This window comes from Hypanus sabinus, chromosome 5, assembly GCF_030144855.1.
Source record: "Hypanus sabinus isolate sHypSab1 chromosome 5, sHypSab1.hap1, whole genome shotgun sequence".
Classification (NCBI taxonomy): Eukaryota; Metazoa; Chordata; class Chondrichthyes; order Myliobatiformes; family Dasyatidae; genus Hypanus; species Hypanus sabinus.
In genome coordinates this window covers 28,667,192-28,691,977 of record NC_082710.1, presented here as the reverse complement: position 1 = coordinate 28,691,977, position 24,786 = coordinate 28,667,192, and the positions used below count along the sequence as shown (strand labels likewise).

The 24,786-nt window shown below is 41.0% G+C and overlaps 1 protein-coding gene across 1 annotated transcript in view; it reads right to left on the bottom strand.

Moving 5' to 3' along the window:
• Window positions 1-24,786, bottom strand: part of LOC132393871 (uncharacterized) — an 86,571-nt gene that overhangs the window by 22,539 nt on the left and 39,246 nt on the right. The window contains exon 3 of the mRNA XM_059969265.1: window positions 3,649-3,758. Within this exon, the coding sequence (XP_059825248.1) occupies window positions 3,649-3,758 (110 nt within the window). The remainder of the gene's footprint in view (window positions 1-3,648; window positions 3,759-24,786) is intronic.

The following is a 24,786-nucleotide window of genomic DNA, read 5'->3' as shown; positions in this document are numbered from 1 at the left end:
TTTGTGACGCCTCCCTTGTCACTTCATTACCGTGCTTGAAGTTGCCTGTTGACAAGCAGCTCACATTCACTGGAGCCTACCCACCACTAAATGCACATGACTTAGCTCATGAAGGACCAATCTCAATATTGCCTTCAAACCCGCTGCGAATTGTGGTGTTACCGTGGTTTGGCAATCTGACCTTTATCTTGCAGAGCCCAGATATTATTACTTTTTGTACTTTTAGGGATACAGCATGGTAGCAGGTCATTCCAGCCTAACAGATGTGCACTACCCAGTTACATCCATGTGTCCAATTATCTTACTAGCCTGTACATCTTTGGAATACGGTGAGAAACTGAAGTACCCGGAGGTGACTCACTCATTCATGGAAGGAACAGACAAATTCCTTATAGACAGCAGAGGAGCTGAACCCAGGTTTATGATGCTGTAACGTCACTACTCTAACTGCAATGCTTTCGTGCCTGATGTATGGATATTCAGTGTCCAGGCTTTCTAGAGCTGAATGATGGGTCAATGCCATCTGCTGTCGACCTGTTGCGATGGTAGGCAAATGAGAGCAGATTCAAGTAACACCTCAGGCAGGAGTTGATATGCGTCATGACCAACCTCAGGACAGTGGATGGAAGAGCTACTGTAACAGGTTACAATGTTCTTCTTGGGCACCAGTATGCTTGAAGCAAGTGGGTACCTCAAACTACTTAAGTGAGAGGTTGAAGATGTCCATGAACACTAGCCAGTTGATTAGCACCGGCCTTCAGTTCTTGGATACAGTCACCGGATGCTGTAAGGATTCACACAGGTGTATTTTTATTCTCTCTTTCAAAGTCTGCATAAAAGCAGCAGTCTGGTGTATGTTCTGGTGTTGTCTTGGTGCTCCAAAGTAGAATGGAGGGCCATTGGGCTTGCATCTGCTGTAGTCAAACTGCAGTGTCCATGTCCTTTCTCAGACAGGAGTTCATTTTTTCCTTAACCAGCCTTTCACAATATTTCATCACAGTAGACACAACTGCTACCAGATCACAGAGGTGAGAGATTGATGATGTCCTTACACACTAGCCAGGTGGTTGGCACAGGTTTTCAATACCTGGCCAGTTATGTGATCCCTTCTGAGGGCTTACCCCCTTGAGGCATGTTTCTGGCAACAGCTTCTGAGACAGAGATCACAGGTGGCCTGCTGCTCTGGAGATTGGCACATGTGGGGTTTGTATTGTTATTCTCCTTTTCAAAGCTTGCATACAAAGCACATTGGGGAATGAAGCATCAGCACTATTTATGCTGTTAGGTTTCGCCTTTGGGACATACTGGCATGTAAACCCTGTCACAGCTGTGTGCTTCTGGTTGTTAACTATAATTGCATCCATGTTGTTTCCTGTAAGAGCCCCATTCCATTCTCCAGTTCCTCCATCTCTGTCACATCTGCTCTCCACATAGCTGCCTCTAAGATATCTTCTTTTCCTCTTGAACAGTGACTTTGTCTCTCTTATATTGGACAGAGAGGTTGAAGACATCCCACCTACTTCACACACCTCTGCTCCCACTCCATCACTTCCTGGACAGAACAAAGATAAAATTCCTCTGGTCCTCACATTCCACCCACCAGTCTCGACACTCAATGGATCATCCATTGTAAGTTTCTCCACTCTTCTAGATACCACCATCATATTCATCTTCTTCTCTCATATTCTGAAAGAGCTATTCTCTTTGCCATTCCCTGTTCTACTCTTACAGCTCTGACTTGCATTTCACAGCCTTGAGTGTCACTTTCTGTAAACAGGACCTCACCCTATCAGAAATATTCCCTTTGCCTTTTCACCCCTCCTGCACCTTCTATGCAGCTTAACACTGAACTGCTTTCTCTTTTTCCCATTTCTGACAAAGAATCCTCAACTTGACACATTTTCTCTTTTTCACCTACCTCCGTTGCTACATGACTTGCTAAGTGCCTCTGGCATTTTCTGCTTTTTTTTACAGATTTCCAGTACTTGCAGTTTTTTTAAATCCCACCCTATTACTTCCCAGGTGAAAAAGATCCACTCTCAGCTGAATTTTCAGGACATAGAGTGACGGTGAGTACTCCTCCAAGACCATCCACAGTCTCCTCTACTGAAGATTCCTCAGTATATGTAGCTGCTATTAGAGTATTACCAAGGCAGGAGTGCCTGGGGGATATACAACAGCAACGGGTAAGATATTCAATGATTTAAGTTACACGTTTTCTTTGGATTGTTTATTTTATGGTGACTTGTACTTTGACAATGCTGTGTTTTTGTGTGACATCATGGCTTTCATTGTTTGAATTATAAACACAAGAGATTCTGCAGCTTTTGGAAATACTGAGCAAATCACACAAAATGCTGGAGGAATTCAGCAAGTCAGCAAGTCATGAAGTATCTAAGGAGGTGAATAAATTGTTGATGTTTCAGGTCAAGATCTTTCGTAGCCTCCAACCTGATTGCATGAACATCAATTTCTCTAACTTCTGGAAATTTTACACCTTTCCTCCTTTTTTCCATTTGCTATTCTGATTACCCTGTCACCTCTTTTCTTTCTCTTCACCTACCTATTACCTCCCTCTGGTGCCTGTCATCCTTCCCTTTCTTCTGTGGCCTACTGTCCTCTCCTGTTAGACTCCTTCTTATTCAACACTTTACCTCATTCACCTATTCTCTCCCAATTTTTTACTTCATCTCCCCTCCCCTACCCACTTATCTTCCCTTAGGTCTCAACTATCAATTTTATGCTCATTCTGCTACCACCCCCACCCCACTTATTCTACCTACTGCCATTTTCCTTACAAGTCCTGGTGAAGGGTCTTGGCCCGAAACTTCGACTGCCTATTCCCCTCTCCAGTTGCTGCCTGACTTGCTGAATTTCTCCATCATTCTGTGTGTGTTTAATGAACTGTGCTTGTTTGAACATTTGAGTCAGAACCGGAATCAAGTTTATTATCGCCATCTTACTTGGCATGAGTTTTGCTTTATGGCAGTAGTACAGTGCAAAGACATAAAATTATTTAAATAATCTAAAGAAAAAAAAGATATGATGATTTAGTTTTCATGGAGTGTTTAGAAATCCAGTGTAGGAGGAGAGGAAGCTGTTTCTGAATCATTGAATGTGGATCTTCAGGTTCCTGTATCTCTTCCTGATGGTAGTAATGAGAAGTGGACATGTCCTGGACAGCGTTAGCAAATAGCTCCTATTACCAAGTAATTACCCTGTCATTTGGCTCATATATAGCTGGTGCAGCAAATAGCTGCAGAATAACAATCTAATGAACAACAAACAATGTGCTGGAAGAACTCAACGAGTCATGTAGCATCTGTGAGAGGAAGGACATTCAAATGCAAATCAAATCATATCAAATTCAAGTTTAATTATCATTCAACCTTACATGAATTCAACCAAATGAAACAGTTTTCCTCTGGGGCCAAGCTGCGCAAGGTACACAGCACATATAAGATAGTGAGCACACATAGAGTCATGCAAAAACAAAATTAGCCCAGGTCTAAGTGATATGGTACCATTCCTGGTAGTCTGTAGGCAAACACACACACAATCTAGCTTGTCTTTCCACCAATTGAAGACCAGAGGGCAGCACAGATGGGAGAGGCCAGCCCCCAACTGAACATGGACACCACACAATACCGCTTCTGGTGTCTCCTCTCCTGGACTGCAGTAGCAGGCGTGCCCTTGGCTTGAGGCCTGGACCTCACTACAGCCAAGGCCATGCAGCTCCTCTGTGTCATCTGCTGAGCCTACAGACAAGGGAAATGGGCAAGTGGCATCTTACATTATTAATATCCAACAGGGTCATGCGATCACAAGAGAAACACCAAAGACAATCACCTGCGGTTACTCAGCATGCTGCCTTCGCACACCAACTCCGATGCTTTCCTGTAGCATGCAGCAACACCGTCTGCACCAAGTCCAGCTCCTCCGGCAACGAACAGCTCACTGATGGGGGTAGACCTGAAGTACTTGAAGTTCTTGGAGTTCAGCATTGTCTTGCCATCATAAAAAATACACTTCAAAAAAAAGGCAGCTCTAGTTACCCCTGGGAGGCTGATGTCTTGAAGCTTCTCGTTGAAACCTTGCATCAGGACTGAAAGTAGCAACTCTTCATTCCAAGTCCGGATACAGAGTTTTGAATAGAAATGTTAACAATTTCTTTCCTCCCTCAGATGCTGCGTGTCCCTCTGAGTTCCTCCAGCACATTGTTTATTTCTCTTGATTTCTACACCTGCATTTCCTTGTGCCTCAATAATCTCATGAATCTTGGAAAGATTTTAAGCCTCGATTCTACACTGCATTGCCTATGGTCACTCATCAGTTGGATGCTATGAGGTATGGAGCAACTTTTAGTTCAGGAAAAGAGCAGAGTTAATAAGATCTGGAATAGGTATGCAATAACTGACACCCTGCGCTATGCCTGCAGTCATAACAAAGATGCTCTCCTTCAGTTACTCTTTTGCAAGGGCGGATTACATATAATTGGTTCTCATTGAGTAGGAGCATCAATAAATGTCAGGAGATAGCAAACCCTTGAGAAGTGGCAAATAATTTCATCTTTGTCATAAAGAAAGGCAGATAGAGAGAATTTGATATAGTCATCCTTAACTGACATTTTTTTTAGAGGAAAGCAGCATTTCACATCTCACCCCAGTGCACTGTCAATTCTCTGGCTATTGCTTGGTTCCCAGCCAGCCTGTGATGATGCAGCCCGAGGCTGGTTTCTTTTGCATGCAATTTAATTGATTTTTTAAAAAAAAGTTATTTGGCATCTTCTGGAGCTGGTGAGATATGTTTATATTATGATGGCTACTTTTGGTGAAGTATGGTCAGGTTCCTGATCAACAAGAGAGGGAGGGTAAGGTGTGAGGTAAGGTATATTTCGAAATACACCTCCTATACCAAAATTTTACAGATAGGCTTGCTTTGTTCCTTGAAGTGAAGTACTTCTGAAGGTTGAGGTTGTCATGTCAGATGGCAGTGAACTACCATCTAATAAAGACTTTATAGTAATAGCATATGCAAATATTTTGTCTCAAGATCAATACAGTCTGTAACCTCTTTAAGAGCCTTGTAGTCATCCAGACAAAAACACATCTGGAAGTGAGGAAACAGAAACTGAAAGTTTTGATAAACCTTCCTGAGATTCAACACCTCAGAATCGTAGAAGTTAGTTATGACAACTCAGGCGTCAGAGTTCAGAGTTCAATTCCAATGCCACCTGTAGGAAGTTCGTACATCCATCCTGTGAGCGCATGGGTTTACTCCGGGCGCTCTGGTTTCCTCCAACAATCCAAACAATCCGTTGGTAGGTTAATTGGACGTTGTAGGTTGTTCCGTGATTAGACTGCGATTAAGCAGGTGGGTTGCTGGGTGGTGCTGCTTGTTGGGCCAGAGGAGCCTGTTCTGTGTCGTATCTCTAAACAAAAAAAAAGCTAGAATGAGCGGGCATATTATGGTTGGATTCAAAAGGTGTAGAGTGCAATCAGTTTAATATATGAAGCCGTTTGAACACTACTGCCTCTACCTAAAGTTTTAAAAAATGCATGAGATGTCCCAAACATCATTATCCATTCCGTCAGCTATTTATATCCTCATTCAGTGAGACTCAGTATGTGTTGACATTCAGCCTAGAACAGGAAAAGTACAAATTGCCATTTAGCACAGAATAATGGGCAAAATGTAAAAAAAATTCTGATCACATTTTATTTGACATTATAAAATTGGAAACTTAATAACATATTATTGTGTCAGAGACCTCTGTGTATGTTCAAATGAATTCCATTTTCTGCAATTTATGCATCCTGCAGGTTTTTCATTGAGCACCTTATGTGATTTTGACTGAGGTTAAAAGTTGATAATCTCCCTGTTCTTGGCAGCCTCGGTCTTTGGGGATGAGGTAACATGAATGTTGAAGGATGGTTGGGGGACAGGAGTAACAAGTGAAGTGGGAGTGCTTTGGGAAGAACTTTTGCTATCATCTGAATAATAGACCTGCACCATATTACCATAATAAATCTCCATTGTAGAGTGTAACATATTATAAAGACATGAATTGGATACTTGTTTAATGTGTCATCCTGCTTAAGGTGACAGGACTTCATGACTATGGACTCATTTGAAAGGCTACTCTCTGAGATAACCATTTGCTCTATTGAAACCATTCTTGGGTTTCCCTGTTTTTATAACTCCCCTAATGATTGAGTTAATGCCTGCGCTTTTGCAGTGTGTGTAATTGACCTTGCATTGACAAACCTTCAACATTCTCCTTCTGGTTAATGGCCTCAGGCATTTAACATAAGCAACCAGTTCCAAACAGCCTGCAAAGTACAGTTTCCTCCCCAGGAAGGTCTTCCTGCTGCTGTCCGTGTCTTCTGCGCTCACTCATCTGACTCACTCCAACCACTAGGAGATTTCTTCTGTGTTTGAGCTGCCATGTGACTATCCACCCAGTGATGCACATTCTCAGAAGAAATCATGTGCTTTAAGGGATTGTTCTCATGCAAATGTGATGGTTGAAAGAAGGTTTAGGTTATTGTTCATAATGCTGAAATTTATCATCCCTTACATCAGTCATTGATAAAATAAATGTATGTTAACATTAAATATATTCTTATCTTTGACATCAGATATTTGCAAGCATTATCTCTCTCCATTTGAGAGTATGGCATCAATGCCATCTCCTCTACAACATAACCTGTAATATTTTAGGTATCACTTCTCTAGTCCTGCCCCTCTCCCTAACAATTCATATTTCCTTTACCTAATGCATCAAAAAATGACCCGGGAACGTATGAAGTAATAAACTTCACCTGAAGGATGTAATGCATTTTATGACAGTAGGGACGATATTAATGCATGACATTTTGCTGTTGGGGAACAAAACACAAGCGTGAATGCCCAGTTTCATTCATTGAAACTGCATCATGAAATCATAGTTCATTTGTGACTTGACTCCATTGACTCTCCTTTGGTCTGCCATTTTGATAACTGTGATCAAGTTGTATTAACCAATCTTAGATTTAAAATTAACCACTGACCTTGTATCAATTTTCATTTGCAAAATTGACTTACAACTTTTCCTTCTACTCACAATTAGAACACAACTGAAAAACCTTGCTTTAGCTTTAAAATTATGCCCTATCACATCAAGTGTTTAGCTCAGAGACCATAAACGCTTCAAGCCAGGTGTAAGCCTTTCAATTCAATTACATTGACATGTTGAGTTGACCTTTGGTCATCACCCCTCAAATAACTCTATTTCTAGTACTACCACTGCCATGCCATCACTTACTTGGTAAAAAGACATGGCCATGACATAACGTTATTCTGTGGTAAATTGTGAGCTCAACCAAGTTGATTCCACTTACAAATGTCCAATTTATTTTAAATGCAATGGAAGTCCCCAACTTGTTTCATCTTTTTAATGTAAAGAGGTGGATTTGAAGGCCTCCAACTGTCAGAGTTGACCATGATATTGCATCCTAGCTGTCTAGATATACAAGCCTGGGCAGTTTGATATGAAGGGCAAGCAGTTACCCATGTAGCAAACCCTCCTCTCCACACATCTGATGAACTCAAAGGAACAGCAGAGACCGATACAGTTTCGTACCAGAAGCGTCACAGGAGTTGCCAGTCAGCATTGAACTTTTCGTAGGACTGCCTTAGGGACTCCAGCTTTGGATTTTTCCCTTGGGACTTTCTCTGGAAGCCTTCCCTATGAGTGGGTATAGCCGCAAGGCAGCTGAGGTTTGAAATTGTTCTCTTAGGTGAGCTGTCAACCATGGCTGATAAGCCTCACCTGCCTGAAGTGACTGGTTTTAAGGCACCAATAACCTACATTTGCCCTTTTTCCTGTCAGTAAAAACAGTTCTGCAGGGCTTAGTAGCTAAACCACAACTGAAGACCAGGACCTGAACTTGGTTTAATATAATGTTAAAAAAAAGTTAGTATTTTTGATTCCCAACAATCCTGCCCATTAATTTCTGTTGGTAGGTGATTGGTACATCGGTGTTTAATTAAAATATTAATACTAATTATAATATCTTTTAGGTCATCAACCTGAAATGTTAACTCCCTTTTTCTCTCTCTATAAATGCTGCCTGACCTGCAGAGTATTCCAAAATTTTTCTGTTTTTATTTCAGATTTCAAGTGTCTACATTTTTTTTCAGTTTCTATTAAGATCCTTGTACGGCCGTATCCTAAGATGGAAGTCAATTTATAGTACAAAAGAGAAGGTACCTACAATATCAAGTGTATTTCTGTTACATATTTGATTGCTAATAATGCTTTCATCTGAGGGATGAATCACAAATTGTATCACAGGTTGTGGCTGTTAGCGTGACAATGAAGTATTACTCTTTCTGTAATACAATCATGGCTCAAAAATCGTCACAATGTGGATGGATTTCTTCTCTGCATCAGGTAGCTCACATAATGCTCAAGGTTATTTTCATTTCTATCACAACTTCAATGTGATGAAAGCAGTTAGTTCAATGTGAAAAAGGTCTCAATAATATGTGATGGTTCATGGCGCACTGCATCTCCTTCCACTTCAGTTTCATATTCACTGCTGTGAATCAGAGGAAATGTAAATCCTCCCACTGTCCGCACTTCTTTTTTCCCTAAATCCATGAACAGGCGATTGGAAAATAAATGGACTGAATCAAAGAACCATTTATTGCATACTAAAATTGGTGGTTGTTGGCTGCAAGTGGAAGAATGAAACAATAGTATCATCTTATTGGAAACAATGTGCACAAACGAGAGTTAAACTGGTTAGGAAAAATTGAGTAGCAAAATATAGATTGCTATTGAGATACAGAAAAATGATATGGAGAGGGCAATATGTGAATGGGAGAGCAAGTGAAAGTCAGAATGATAAGATCAAAGATTTATTGATGATTCCAAATGTCCACTTCCACTTGCAGTTCTCTCGTGAATGAAATGCTGCTATTTGCATGCTGCATCTACACAACACTCAGGCATTGACTGCTAAATAACAAGTAATATTCATGATATAAAAGTGCTGAACAATGCCGATCTCTCACAAGAGATTCTGACCTGCTAACTTTGACATTCCATGATATTATCATTGAAATATCACAGTAGCATTATCCTGGGGGATTCCATTGACCAGAACTTCAACTGGACTGTAAATATTATCACTACAAGAGCTGGGTGTTCCACAACCAGTGACTTAATGTCTGATACACCAAAGTCTTTCTACCATCTATGTTGGGATAATGATGAAATATCCTGTAATGGTGTGATAAATAACTCCAACAGTGATCAAGAAACTTGATACCATCCAGAACAAAGCAGCCTAGTGCTTTCTACCAACAGGTTTAATCCCTTCACGATCAATGCAAAGTATATGTCGTGTAAAGCATAGCAAAATGAACAACAGCTATTCATCTGGCCTGCTCTGGAAGCCTCTCCAAAACTCCAAACAATCTTCCACCAAGAAGGATGTAGGTTTCAGACAGAATGAAACATCATCCAACAGTGTTTTCCCAACTCTTTTTCACCATCCTGACTTAGAAATAAATCATCATTCCTTTGTCATTAGTAGCTCTAAATCCTGAAGCTCCCTATATAGTTGTTATCCTCGGAGTACTTTCATCTGAATAACAAAATGCTGGTTTTGTCAGTCACATCCAACTGACAAAATAAAAATTAAAGAACAAGCTAAAAATTAAGCAATGTGAATAATGAAATGGGGCGGGGGAGAGGATGGAGCATAAAGGACAGATGGAGTGAAAACTGTTTACATCTATGATGCTGAGGTGGAGACTGTTGAGAGCTCTTCAGGTTAAAGTAAATATCAATAATGTGCTCGGGTCCAGCCAACAGACACCATGGCCAAGAAAGTGCACAAATGCCTCTTCTTCCTCAGGAGGCTAAATAAATATTGGCATGTTCCATTAACCCTCAAAAAATTTTAATAGATGCATAGCCTGGTATGGTAATGCATTTATAATTTTCCATTCAATCGTCTTGATTGGAAAATCCCTACAAAAAGTAGTGGATTCAGCTCAGACAATACCAGGTAAAGCCCTCCCATCAAGCACATCAACATGGAATATTGTCAGAGGAAAGCAGCATCCATCAGCAGGGATTCCACCACCCAGGCCATGCTCTCTTCTCGTTGCTGCCATCAGGAAGAAGGTACATAAGCCTCATGCCTCACACTACAGGCTCAGGAGCAGTAATTACCCCTCAACCATCAGTCTCTTGAACCAGTGAATACTTCACTCAACTTCAGTTAACCTTCATTGAAATGTTACCATAACTTATGGACTCACTTTCACGGACTCTTCACCTCATGAGAAAGGATTTATTGCTTTCCTGGTGTATATGACAAATAAATTCTCCTAGGGTTAAAATCGATACCTGTACCCAGCTGGAAGATGGAGAAGAGTTTATTCCTCTTCATCTCATGTTCTCAATATTTATTGTGTATTCACTTATTATTATTAATACTGCATTTTAAATTTTTTCTCAGCTCAAGCTGGTAAAACCTGAAGTATGAGCTGTTCTATTTCTCGACTGTTAGGAACCTTTGGAGTATTCTAGTGGTGTTTAGTATTGTAGCTTTACATAAATATTGCTATTTGTTTTAAATCCGGATATATCTGTACCCAGATTGGGGGTTTTCTGGTCATGAAACTAACACCTGGTTGTAGGTATAAGAAATAATACCTTTTAACTTTAGAAATGGACAGATGTCTATCGAACAGAGCGATATGACTGCTGCCTGAGGATCAGGAGGGCATCCCTGGGGCAAGTGCTGGGCATGACTGTAAGTGGACAGCGAGTGATGCTCTGCTGAATAGGTGGGCACTGTTTGTTGTCTTTTGCACTCTGATTGTCCATCCTGTTGGTTCAGTCTTTCATTGATTCTATTATAGTTATTGGATTTATTAAATATGACGGCAAGAAAATGAATCTCAGGGTTGCATGCGGTGTACTTTGATAATAAATTTACTTTGAACTTTGAAAGCATCCAATTTGGACATGTCAGTTTGGCAACTGCTCCATTGTGACCATAAGAAAATGCAGAGTTCTATGTCATTCACCTCAGTTCATCATGAAATCCAGACACCCCCCCCCCCTATACACTCTGCTTTCTCACAGCCTCTGTAAAGCAGTCAGCCCAATCAAAGATGCCCTCCATCCTGGACATACTCTGTTCTACCCTTTCCATCTGGCAGAAAGTATGTAAACCTGAAAGCAGATTCTACCTGGCTCAGGGGCAGCTTCTACTCAACTGTTTTAAGACTTTTGTATAGACATTGTTTATGATAAGATAGACTCCTGACCTCACAATCCACTTTGCCACAGCCTTGCACTTTATTGTCTTCCTGCACTGCACTTTCTTTTATAACTTTAATACTTTATTCTGCATTCTGTTATTTTTTTTTTGCTAATACTACCTCACTGTCGTATTACCCACTGGGGGCAGGTGAGGTCTGGACCTGACGTCCTGCTCACCCAGGGGAAGTCCACGTGCAGTACATCGCCTCTCCGTTCCCGGTGTAGTGATCACTGTGTGGTCACTGTCTGGCTTGCTAGGCAGGAGACCACTGCAAATGGCCTCACCTACACTACTGCATCCATACCAACACCTTCTCATCGGTGCCCCCTCCCCCTGTTTCCACCAAGCTTGCTATGTCATGGCACGACCGAGTGTCTGGCGGTATAACTGGATGGGTAGGCTGGCCTCGTTAGCCTTGGTTGGCAGCCAGCCTAAGAGAAGGACAGCTCTGACTCCAAACCTGGGCAGGTGGGGCTCGTCAGCCTTGTCAGGCCATCCACCTAGGAGAAGGACACTCCGACGTAACTCCTACGACACGAAAACCTTGCTGCCATCGTCCCAGCTTGCTAGGCTATGGCAGATGAACCCCGGGTGTAAAGGGTTGGGCCAGTACCGCGCATACTGCACTCCACCTAAAAAAACCATTGCGCAGGCCGAAGGACACACCCACATCTATGACCATCCTCCCCGATTTTCCCTTGCAGCCACCGCAGATGGATCTGCCTGTCCCGTATTGGCCTCGTCAGCCACCAGCAAGCCTGCAGCAGATGTGGGCAGCCCTCTTCCTAAATCTTCATTCACGAAGCCAAGCCATGACCTCACTGTACTGATGTCATGAAATGATCTCTACAGATAGCATGCAGAACAAGGTTTCTCATTACATGTGAAAATAATAAACCAATTTACTAATTAAGAATGGGTTAAGGTATAGAAATGTCTGTGGGAGAGAAAAAGAAGATTGCTGTTAACAGGCAAGACAGTCAGGGATGAAAAGAGAAGATGGAATAAATGTGGGAAAAGGGAAGATGGAATAAATGGGCAAAAAAGAGAGAATTTGAACAGTTTTGGCAAAATGCAGTATTGATTGGTACAGCTTTAGGAATTACATCATGTGACCATCGGTATTGTTGCAACAACTGTCACTTAGAGTGAGGAAGAGTTCAGAACCTTACTGTCTTTGCTAAGACAGGCCACAGTGAGAGTGTCTAGGGACATGTTTTCACTTTTTTGCAAAATACTTAAAAAAATATTTGAATAATTATGTTTCTAGTGGGTTGGAGAAGGATGCTAAAACGTGGTGTCAGAATGCCTGTAAATAATACTACAAAATTTGGATTCTGTGCCAGAATGGGGATCTGCCCACACAGATAACACATGACCATGCGCCAAGAGGCAGCAACCTGCCTAAGTCAATGGAGTGAGCATTTCTTATGTTGGCACAAGGGATTGCAGGTGCTGGAATCTGGAACAAAAATCCAATGAGACAGCTGCTGGAGGAACACAGCAGGTCAAGCACCATCTGTTGGAGAGAAAGAATTGTCAGCATGTGGAGGCATCTAGATCATTGCTGGATCATTGATCAAGACATATTGATCTTTGTTGCATTTATCTAAGCAATTGGAGGGTATTTCATCCCACTCCTATCTTGTGCCTTATAGAAGATGAAAAGGATTATTTTTTGTGTGTGTCAGGAAGTAAACCACTCATTGCACACTACCTTGCTCTTGGAACAATGGTATTTACGTGGTTAGTCTAGTTAAAGGAATTGTCAACACTTCCTTACCACCCACAGGTTTTTCTCAACCTGTTAGGTCTGTGCAGCAACTTCTTCTTTTGCTATGTACTCTTGCATTGCTGCATTTTCAAACAAGTAGCTTGTCTGGAGAATAGGGAATAGAAATGAAAGTGGAACTGTACTTCTTCAGCTGGGCAACCAAAATATGAACATACTGAATTTTCCCAAGCCCGAACCCCTGTATGAACCAGGAGGTTTGCAATGTGCTAAGGGCTCAATTTGTGGCGTTCAAGACAACCGATCCAGAATCCTCTACAGTGTCCCACGCAACCTAGGAAGGCCATCGTGAGAGCAAAAAGGCAATTCAGTGCGAAGTTAGAGACACAATCAGTTGCACCAAAGCTGTGACAGGTTTTGCAGGCCGCCACTTCCTAAAAGGCAAATCCTAACAACGTAAGTGGAAATGATACTTCATTCCCTAATGAGCTCAATGCCTTTTATACTCACTTTGAAATGATGCCAATCGTTACATAACTGTCAATCACATTGTGTCTTGTGACCCTGAGATCTCCGTCTCAGAGGCCTATGTCAGAACATCAGTCAAGATGGTGAAACCCAGTTATGTGTCAGGCCTCAGTGGTATACCTGAATGGTTACTAAAAACTTGTTCTGACCAACTGTCCAGTACGTTCAAAAACATATTCAGCCTCTTACTGCTGTGACTATCACCCAAAAACAGTCACATCTACTATGATGATGTGCTTTAAGAAATTGGCTATGGAAAGAATCAATCCCTGCCTGGGAAGGGATTGACTATGACTTCCATTGACTATGATTTGGTGTTCATCACCATCATCCACTCAGAATTAATCAACAAATTTCAAACCTAAATATCTGTACATTTCTCTGCAAATTGCATCTTTGATTACCTCTTCAAGGGACCATATCCTGTATGGTGAAAGTATCTTCTCCTCACTGACAATCAACACAGGCAAACCTCAAGGATGCATGCTTAGCCTACTGTTCCACCCTCTCTGCAGTCAAGATTGTGTGGCTAAGCACAAACACCATCTATAAATTCACCAATGACAGTGCTGTTACAGATAGAATCAGAGATGGTGACAAGGATGCATACATGATTAAATACCACAGATTGACTGACTGGGTGGTGTCACAACAACACCCTCACAGTCTAAGTCAGCAAGACCATATAAATTATTGTAGATTTCAGGAGGTGAAGTTGGGACAACACACAACAATCCTGATTGAGGAATCAACACCAGAAAAGGTGAGAATCTTCAAGGAAAAACTGTTGAGGGCCTGTTCTAGGCTCAACACATTGAATCAATCATGAAGAAGGCATGCTAGCATCTCAACTTCATTAGGAATTTGAGGAGATTTGGTATGTCACTAACTACTTCAGCAAATTTCTGCAGATGCGCAATGCAGAGCATTCTGAGAGTTGCCTCAGGGCCTGGTATGGAGGCTCCAATAAACAGGATTGTAAGATGTTGCAGGCGGTAGCAGAGTGGGCCAGCTCCATCACAGGCTCAACCCTCCCTAACAATAAGGGCATCCTGAAGATACGATGTGTCAAGAGGGTGGCATCCTCAAGGAGGACCCTCAGCATCAGGGGTACACCCACTTCTCATTACTAACATCGGGGAGGAGTTACAGGAGCCTGTAGACCCAAACTCAAAGGTTTTGGAGCAGTTCTTTCCACTCTGCAAACATATTTTTCAATAGTCCATGAACACTGTGTTGCTATTTACTTTAGCACTATTTTATGTCTTTCTACTGTACTGCTGCCACAAAACAACAAAATCAGTGATAATGAACCTGATTCTGATTTCTTATTCTAAGATGCAGATGAATTTCAGGAAACAGGAAAAGATGGCAAATGGTATCAAAACCAGAATCATGTTTATTATCACCAGCATGTGAGGTGAATTTTTTAACGTAGCAGCAACATTTCAACACAATACATATTACGGAAGAGAGATGTAAATAAATAAATTACAGTACTGTATATGTATATTGACTAGATTAAAAAAGTGCAACGAACAGAAATACTGTATATTAAAAATTAAGTGAGGTTGTGTCCAAGGGTTCAATGTCCATTTAGGAATCGGATGGCAAAGGGGAAGAAGCTGTTCCTGAATTGCTGAGTGTGTGCCTTCAGGCTTCTGTACCTCCTGCCTGATGGTAACAGTGAGAAAAGGGCTTGCCCTGGGTGCTGAAGGTCCTTAATAATGGATGCTGCCTTTCTGAGATGCCACTCCCTGCAAATGTCCTGGGTACTTTGTAGGCTAGTACCCAAGATGGAGCTGACTAGATTTACAACCCTCTGCAGCTTCTTTCGGTCCTGTGCAGTAGTTCCCCCTACCCCCCATACCAGACAGTGATGCAGGCTGTCAGAATGCTCTCCATGGTACGTCTGTAGAAGTTTTTGAGTGTATTTGTTGACATGCCAAATATCTTCAAACTTCTAATGAAGTATAGCCGCTATCTTGCCTTCTTTAGAACTACATTGATATGTTGGGTCCAGGTTAGATCCTCAGAGATCTTGACACCCGGGAACTTGAAACTGCTCACTCTCTCCACTTCTGATCCCTCTATGAGGATTGGTATGTGTTCCTTTGTCTTACTCTTCCTGAAGTCCACAATCAGCTCTTTAGTCTTACTGATGCTGAGTGCCAGCTTGTTGCTGTTATACCATTCCACTAGTTGGCATATCTCACTCCGGTACGCCCACTTGTCACCACCTGAAATTCTACCAACAATGGTTATATCATCAGCAAATTTATAGATGGGATGTGAGCTATGCCTAGCCACACGGTCATGTGTATATAGAGAGCAGTGGGCTAAGCACACACCCCTGATGTTCACCAGTGTTTATTGTCAGTGAAGAGTGTATGTTATCACAGATTGTGGTCTTCCAGTTAAGATCTCGAGGTTCCAATTGCAGAGGGAGGTACAAAGACCCAGATTCTGCAATTTCTCAATCAGGATTGGTGTTAAATACTGAGTTATAGTTGATGAACAACATCCTGACATAATGTCTAGCCCTAAATGAATGAAGGTGAATCAGTAGCATGCTAACTGAAGCAAGCTCCAATAGCTCTTAAAGGAACATTTCATCAGAGGCCTTTCTGCAAAGAGTGTATGCCATACTTGAAGGTCACAGCTGAGTAAGGACTGTAGAAGATGACCTTTGATCTTTGGAGAATGAGGATCACCTAACGTGGTAAAGTTACACCATAACCAAAAGATGATATGCTGATGGGAGAAGCAGCTGAACAAGCTGCAATCAAAGTACAAAATAAAAAAAAAGTCTCTTTCATATGACATTTGATCAGATTAAATACCCCAGATCTGGCAATAGTCATGGCATCAAAGTAGATACCAAGCCAAATAAATAATTCAGGGGTACACCAACTGCTCTGGAAATTTCCTGCCCAAATGAAATTACTTAGCCGACTAACCTAGAAGAATATGGAATGATTAAATGGTTTGGGGTTTAGCATTCTTGATCAAGTTGTCAAATAGTACAAGAAGACAGTCTCAATCAGTCTGGCATTATGTTACTTTAATGATAAGACTGAGGCAATACGACAGACAGGAACTTGGACATCTATGCACTAACCACAGAACAACAGATGCAGAAATGTTTCACTTAAATTGACAAAGTAGTTAGAACAGTATCACACAGAAACAGACACTTCAGCTCATAATAACATGATTAATTATGTTAAAGTACCTAATTAAACTGATTCCTTCTGTCTGCATGTGATCCCTATCCCACTACTCTAAGTGCATATCCAGGAGCATTTTAAATACCTCTGTTGAATCTACCTCTAACGCCACCCCTCATAGTACACTCCAGGCACTCACCTCTCTGTGTAAATGACCTGTCTGCAGGCCTTCCATATCATTTTTGAACTTGCTCCCTCTTATCTTAAGTGCATGCCCTTTAGTATTAGAGGCTACTATGATATTTGGAATAAAGAAATTTCTTCCTTGCAATTGTGAAAGAATTTTATATGTAGTGGTAATAAACTTCTCAGTCATTAATGTATCATAACTCCACGAAAATCTAAAATCCCAAAGAATGCTGTGAAGCTGCAGGGGTACAATGTAAAGATTTGATTTTGTCTGAACTAATGCATGTAGGCAGCCAATAGCGTAGCTAAGCCTCCTTCAGGGACACAAGAGATACTGAGAATATTGAGCCTGAAATAGCAAACAGTAAAAGTCCATAGTCATGGGAACAGTTCAGCGATGGGGCAAGTGAAGTTGAATGAAATTATCTCATTGGTTCAAGTGCAGGATGGCTGAGGGGTAATTACCATTGCTGAACATGCAGTGTGAGTCTTGACGCTTCTGTGCCTTCTTCTTGACAAAGAGCAGCAAGAAGAGATGCTGCCTGGACTGCTGTGTTCCACCAGCATTTTGTGTGTGTCGTTGTTTGAATTTCCAGCATCTGCAGATTTCCTTGTGTTAGCAAGAACAGAGCATGCCTTATGTGATAAGTTCTCAGCTCTAGACAAGGCGAAGAGAGTAATGCATGGTGGTACTCTGAATCAAGGAGGCATAGTGCGCAGCAGTTGGGCACTGACGTTTTAATAGCACCAAGGATCCAGTTTATTCCTCACCCATTTGGTGTGATCTGAACACACATTCTCTCTGCAGCAAATTATTCCTTTCTGATGCTCAGGTCTCCTCCAAAAGACATGGTAGGAATAATGGCTTCTTTAAATTGTCCCTCAACTTGTGTTAATAGCAACAGGAAGCAAGCGAGTGTTGATGGATGTATGTGAGAATGAGTAACTTGTAGATTATACAGGAAAGTAAGGAGTAGGGGAATGGGGTTAATGTGATGGCTCTCCTGGGAGTAGGCAAGGACCCAACAGGCCTAATGGCCTCTTTCTGTGTTGTATCATATAATATAAAAAGGATTATGTAGAGCCAGTATGAGGGATTATCTTTCATATCAGAATAGAAGTCATATACAGAAGATTACACTGAAGATACTTGCTTCATGAAAGCAGAATGGTAGTACTAGAAGATGCACTTGCAGAACAAGGACATTACATTTTGACAATAGACGCTGGAAGTAGTGCAAACATTTAGGACCAAATCGGGAAGGACAGTTCACTAACTCAAGTGTCTGAAAGACTTATTACCAAAGTAAAGCCACACAGACTCCAGACATTTGCAACACAATCTAGACTTTCCTCTGAAGTTGGAATTCTGCTCCAGCAGGTAGTGGATTTAGTAAGGATGTTCTTATTGTAGATGTTGGTTTCTCCTACACACTGTGTCTTGCTAAGATTAGATTGGAGAATTCATGCTAGGAGAATCTGTGTAGATATGGCTGTGGCTTAAAACCTCTCCCCCTTTCTCCTTTTCCTTCTTATCCTATTATTTTAATGTGGGGGTGGCACAGCAGTATAGGGGTTAGCGTGACATTATTGCAATACCAGCTGTAAGATTGGAGTTCAATTTCTACCACTGTTTGTAAAGAGTTTGTACATTCTCCTTTCACCCTGTCAGTTTTCTCCCACATACCATTATGTTTAGTGAGTTGTGGGAATGCTCTGTTCATCATGAAAGTGTGGCAGCAGCACTTGCGGGCTGCTTAGTGTAACGCTCGCTGATTTGATTTAACAAAAACAACACATTTCACTGTGTACTTTGATGTAAATGTGACAATAAAAGACCATCTTAATCTTAATTTATCATCTGAAGTAGGTACTGAATGTGCAGTCTTGCACTGTAGGGTGCAGGTACTGCAGTAGCTTTGCTCCCTTTACCACGTCTACAGGCCACTTGAGCCTACGGTCCCACCACATACTTGTCCTTCCTCTGTATTAACACCTAATTATTAGTCTTTGTGTTGGTGACAATGAGTGAACACCACTGAAAGTGTGCTGTCTATTTGCTTTATAGACAGGTTGCAAATTCTTCTATCTCTAAACTGTAATGGATACAAGTAAAATGGAAGGGACAGAAAAATTACAACTGCCTTAGTATCAATTATAATTTGGAGAAGAAAGTTTCCAATCTTCTAAGATTCTCCATTTCAATCTTCAGGCCATATCCTTTCTCAAATTTTCCATGAGAACAGAAATGGCCCGTCTCCAATAATGCCAGGCACAGCTGCTGAATCCCTGGAGATATAGACCAGCAATATTACCTCTACTGCCCAGGCATCATCTTGATATGGGCACCCACTCTGAAGCTTACAACTCACATTGAAGAGCTGAGCTATCCACACCGCTACAGACCAGGTCAACCAGAGCCTAACACAGAAAATCATTCTCCAGACATTCTCCAGGTGCAAAAGTTAGCATTCCTCCAGACTTTCTGTTCATCCTTTGCACCTATAATGTTGTGCTGTGATGATCCACATGTCCTTTTCCATCATTACCACTTCCAGCCTCTGAACAGCCAAGACTTATTCTGTCAGATGTAAGAGCAGTAAATCCTGGAGATACCCAGAAAATCAGGCAGGATCTGTGGAGAGAGAAATGGAGTGAATGTTTTAGATGTTCACCTTTCATCAGAATTCATAAATGTCATCAACCTGAAATGTTAACTCTATTTCTGTTTGCACCTGTTCTTCTTGACCTGTTGAGTATTTTCCAAATTTCCTGTTTAGATCACGGATCTTTTTCTTTATTTTTCAAGTATTCTGCACGAATAGGAAACAAGCTGGACAAGCTGCAGACTGTGAGCGAGGCGAACTATGAATGGCAGTTATATATCCTGATTCAGATCATTGGTAGGTGAGTGTGGGGGCAGGAGTGCAGCCAATTTGACAGCATCTGAGATGCATATGAAGATGCATTCCAAACATAGCCGGTCAAATAACATCAATAAATCTTTTGCAGCAGAACATACAAGTCACTAATGTTGCACGCCTGGCATTGATGGCATTTGGCTCATTGTCTTCTTGTCATGTCTAAATGACTGGGGCAGCACAGTAGAGTAGAGATTAGTGTAATGCTATTGCGGTGCCAGCAACCTAGGTTCATTGCCACCGCCATCTGTAAGGAGCTTGTATGTTCTCATCAAGAGTTCGTGGGTTTGCTCCAGGTGCATTGGTTTCCTCCTGTTCCAAAGCTATATGAGTTAGTAGTTTAATTGGTCTCATGGGTGTAATTGGCTGGTGTACTGGAAGAGAATGTTACCATCTCTAAATAAAATAAAATAAAGGGCTGTCTAGCCATCAGTGCACATTAAAGGTCCCTTCTGCTATACGTTCCTCATTTAATAAGGTATCAAAAACCTCAGAGTCCTTGTCTGCCAAGTTGAGTCATACTTTAATGCTTCCCAGATCAGCACCACTCTCTGCATGGCTGGCTTCATCCACAGTGAACCTCTCTATTAAAAAAAAATTGCAGACAAGACTGATGTAGTGAAGGCTCATTTTAGGTGGACCTGATCCTTTCGTGTGTGTCCAGTTAATCCACAGTTGGCTGCAGGCTACAATCATTTAAATTACAGGCAGTACCCATTTCCTGTGCAGTCTCAGAGTGCATGTTGATTGCGCATCACAACCTTATTCTTGTTTTTGAAGCCTATCATCTTTAGTCTCCAAAATCTGTAAGGGAAGAAGAACTTCAGAAGGATGTAATTACTGTCTCAACCATGAAAAAATGATTGGAGTGAAATCCAGGAAACCATCTGTGCAAAACTTCATATCTTATTGTGGAGTTATTGGAAATACATCACAGGGATGAAGACTCTAGTTGGATTAAATAAATATAATCCAGGAGATTCTTAAAAGGAATGCAATTGATAGCTACACTTTAAATCTGAACAGTAGATACCAGAGAAACAAGAGGATTTTTCCTGAAAGTTGATTAATTAAATGCCCACCATCAAATGTTGCTAGCATGTAGTTAACTGGTAGAATTTGAAAGGAGTGGATAGGAATGTGGGAAGATAGATGGGCAGTAAGTGAGGTAGTGGTATTGTTTTCTAAACTGGTAGTGACTACAACAGGCAGATAGGATCCTTTGTTGTTATAAAGGAAGTTTGGAAATATGGGTATGCTTGCACTTCCATTGGACAACAGTGACATTTGTTGTATCGTGATTAAAGCAAATGTTACTCTTGACGTGTATTCCACCATTAAGGTAATAAGAGCCAGCCACTAGATAGCAATTCATTGCACATAGGCCAAAAAGAATTATGTCTCTTTGTTCAATATGTCAGGAAGTATATTTGAACAAAGTAAATTAGGTAAGCATGTGAATCAAGGGGTAATTGTTTTGAGTATATGCTCCTGGCAAAAGCTTTGCCCATCAGGATTGTTTAATCAGGATTTAGGGCACATGCCTCAACAATTTTGAAAGCAGTTTGGATATTCCATTCATCAAAATTAATGAATAAAAAATGGCAGAGAGTTTGCAATTAAATTCTAGTGCATGCTCCTTGTAGGTAAAGCTCTCTGCAGCACTGACAGATTATAAAAACCATGAGAATAATTTGATTTCCCTGCTTATTTATTGTTAGCAGTGAGAGTGGATGATCCTTTCCCAATAGCTGCGTTAGACGTAGTGGTGATGAGGTGGATTTACTGTTAATGCTGCAGTACTTAAAATGCATGAAAGATATCTCAGACTGAAACTAGAGTAATTTTGTCCTGAGCAGGATAACATCAATACTAATCATGTTGCTGAGAGTTTCAAGCATATATCCTCCCCAAAAGGAGAAGCAGGTGAATGTAGAATGTTGTTTTACTATAAAACAACATACTGTAGCTTGCAGATCCAGTGTAAAGAAAGTGCCAGACATTAAACCCCTGCAATTTTGAAATCAGCTGTCATTGTGTGAAAAAATGGAATAGTCCTTTGAGCAGGCTGAATATTACTGCAGCACAGAGGAACCAGGTTCATGCAATGTAGGCAGCTTAACAGGACATATTGGACAGAATAATGTATTGATAGAATAGTGTAATTAGCATTAAATTGTTCTGATATAAGTTTATCTCTGAGCCCAAATAATGTTTTGTTTCCTTTAGAGGTAAGATAAAAGGATTTAAGATTATCTTTCAGAGAATTTCATGCATCCAGAAATATAGAAAACCTACAGCACAATACAGGTCTTTTGGCCCATGATGCCGGACATGTACTTACTTTAGAAATTACTGTCACATCAGTCTGTTTGAAATGGTTTTAAGCGAACTTTATCGCTGAAACCTCCGGGTGTCTGTCTTAAGTGCTGCTCTATAGCTCTGCACACTTCCGTTTGGTGAGAAGATTTAAAAAAAAATATTATCTTACTTAAATAATTTAGTTATACTGTATCTCTATAAAATTAAATTTATTTAAAATTAAATTATGGAAACCCAACTTCTTTTCTTCTAGAACATTTGATGAAACATCTGAAAGAAAATAAAACGTTTGCAGCAATCCCAGAATTACAAACATGAGGAAGTCTGCTGGAAATTCAAAGCAACACACACAAATCGCAGGAGCTCAGCAGTTCAGGCAGCATCTATGGGAAAGAAGAAATAGTCAACGTTTAAGCCTGAGACCCTTCTTCACGAATGAGAAGGGGGGGGGGGGAAGGAAGTTGTCAGAATAAAAAGATGAGGGGCGGGGAAAGAGGCTATCTGAAAGTTGATAGGTGAAGCCAGGTGGGAGGGAAAGGTCAAGGGCTGGAGAAGAAAGAATCTGATAGGAGAGGAGAGTGAACTATAGAAGAAAGGGAAGGAGGAGGGAATTTAGGGGAAAGTAATAAGCAAGTGAGAAGTAAAAGATCAAAGTAGGGAATAGAGGAAGAGCGGTACAATTCCGGAATTAGCATTTTTCATGAAACATATTGCAATTTAATTTCTATACAATAGGTACAGGGTAGAATGGGGACAAATTGCACACTTCCACTACCTCATCTGTCCTGAAGTTTATAGTAGAAACCAAACTAAAATGGTTAATGGGTCTAAGAGTCACTCAGCTCCATCTGAATGCTCAGGCAGGGTATGACCCAGGCAGAGAGATGATCTTAAACACATTTACTATTCATTGTCAGATGTCACGAAGTGCGAGTCCAACAAACCTCTCATCTACCTGCTGACAATTATTATCCAACAAATTTGTGTGACACAGACTGTGATGTGGAAACTACCTGTAATGCAAGGTGGCGTTTAATCTTACATAATTTCAAATTTTTTTGGCCCAGTTTCTGCTCGTCCTCTGGCAGAACTCCCAACACTAATCAAAGTTCAAAGTAAATTTATTAACAAAGTACATATGTTATCATATACTACCTTGAGATTCATTTTCTTCCAGGCATTCATAGTAGAACAAAGAAATACAATAGAATCAATGGAAAAACTCCACACAGGCTGATGAACAGCTAACATGTTAAGAAAAACAAACTTCAAATTCAAAATAAGTAAATAATACTGAGAACATGAGTTGTAGGGTTCTTAAAAATGTCTGCAGGCTGTAGAATCAGTTCAGGTGAGGCTATTTTCATTAGTTCAGAAGCCTACTGGCTGAAGGGTAATAACTCTACCTGAACCTGGTGGTGTGGGATCCAAGTCCCCTGCATCTCCTTCCTGATGGCAGCAGTTAGAAGCAAATGTGGATAGGATAGTAGGGGTCTTTCTTAGACCATAAGACCATAAGATATAGGAACCGAATTAGGCCATTTGGCCCATCGAGTCTGTTCCACCATTTCATATGTCTGATCCAATATTCCTCTCAGCCCCAATCTCCTGCTTTCTCCGATATCCCTTCATGCCTTTCTTATGGTCCTACTCCTTGTAGATGTGCTCAATGGCAGGGAGGACTTTGCCTGTGATGTACTGGGCTACATCCATCACTTTTTGTAGGCTTTCCGTTCTTGGCCATTTGTGTTTCAATATCAGTCCATTGTGCAACTGTGGAAGTTGCAGTAAGGCAAGAGTTCAAGACAACTTCCAGGCAAGGATAGCCTGGGGCAGGAGCAGTCAAGTGTGACCTTTGAAGTGAGACTGCCACAGCCCCTGCTTACAACAGACGAGATACTCAGGGTGACTGTGGCAGTGTGTACTGAAGTCACATGAGTGAGGCTTCTGTAAGGACTTTCTAAAACATAGCATCATTTTACACAATAAGAGGTGCCAATGGCAGACAGGGATGTGAAACACATCCAAAAACAGAGGGACAATTGCTTTACTAACTTTAAAGGGTCACTGGTGGTCAGCTTGTATTTTCTATTGACTTGTAATGTCTCTATTGTGATCTTGCAAGTGAGGAATTCAAACATATACAATACAATTTAACAAATGGTTACTATCTGTAACTGATAAGCCAATTCTGTATAAAGATAACAGTTTTCTGCCCTGGCTTCAGACAGGAGCCATACTGTTCTCTTTGTGCACAAGTAAAATAAAAGTATGTTTGAGTCGTAAAAGTTTGCATGTTCTGGTCCCAGTTATTTTAGTTATTTTATTTGTTATCGTTGATGACACAACCAGTCAGGATACTCTTCACTGTGCACCTATAACCCTGCAAAGTGTCAGATTATATAGGATTCTGAACATAATGACTGACTTCCAACACCATTTTCCTGGTTGCTCTCTACTGTTGCACCTCTCATTGAATCCAAATATGAAGCAGGAGCTTGCTGGAATTCCAAGGCATTGAGACTGGGATATCTCCTCTAAAATCTTTATCAAGTTAGCCTTGAATGCATGAACCTAGTCACTTCATAGAG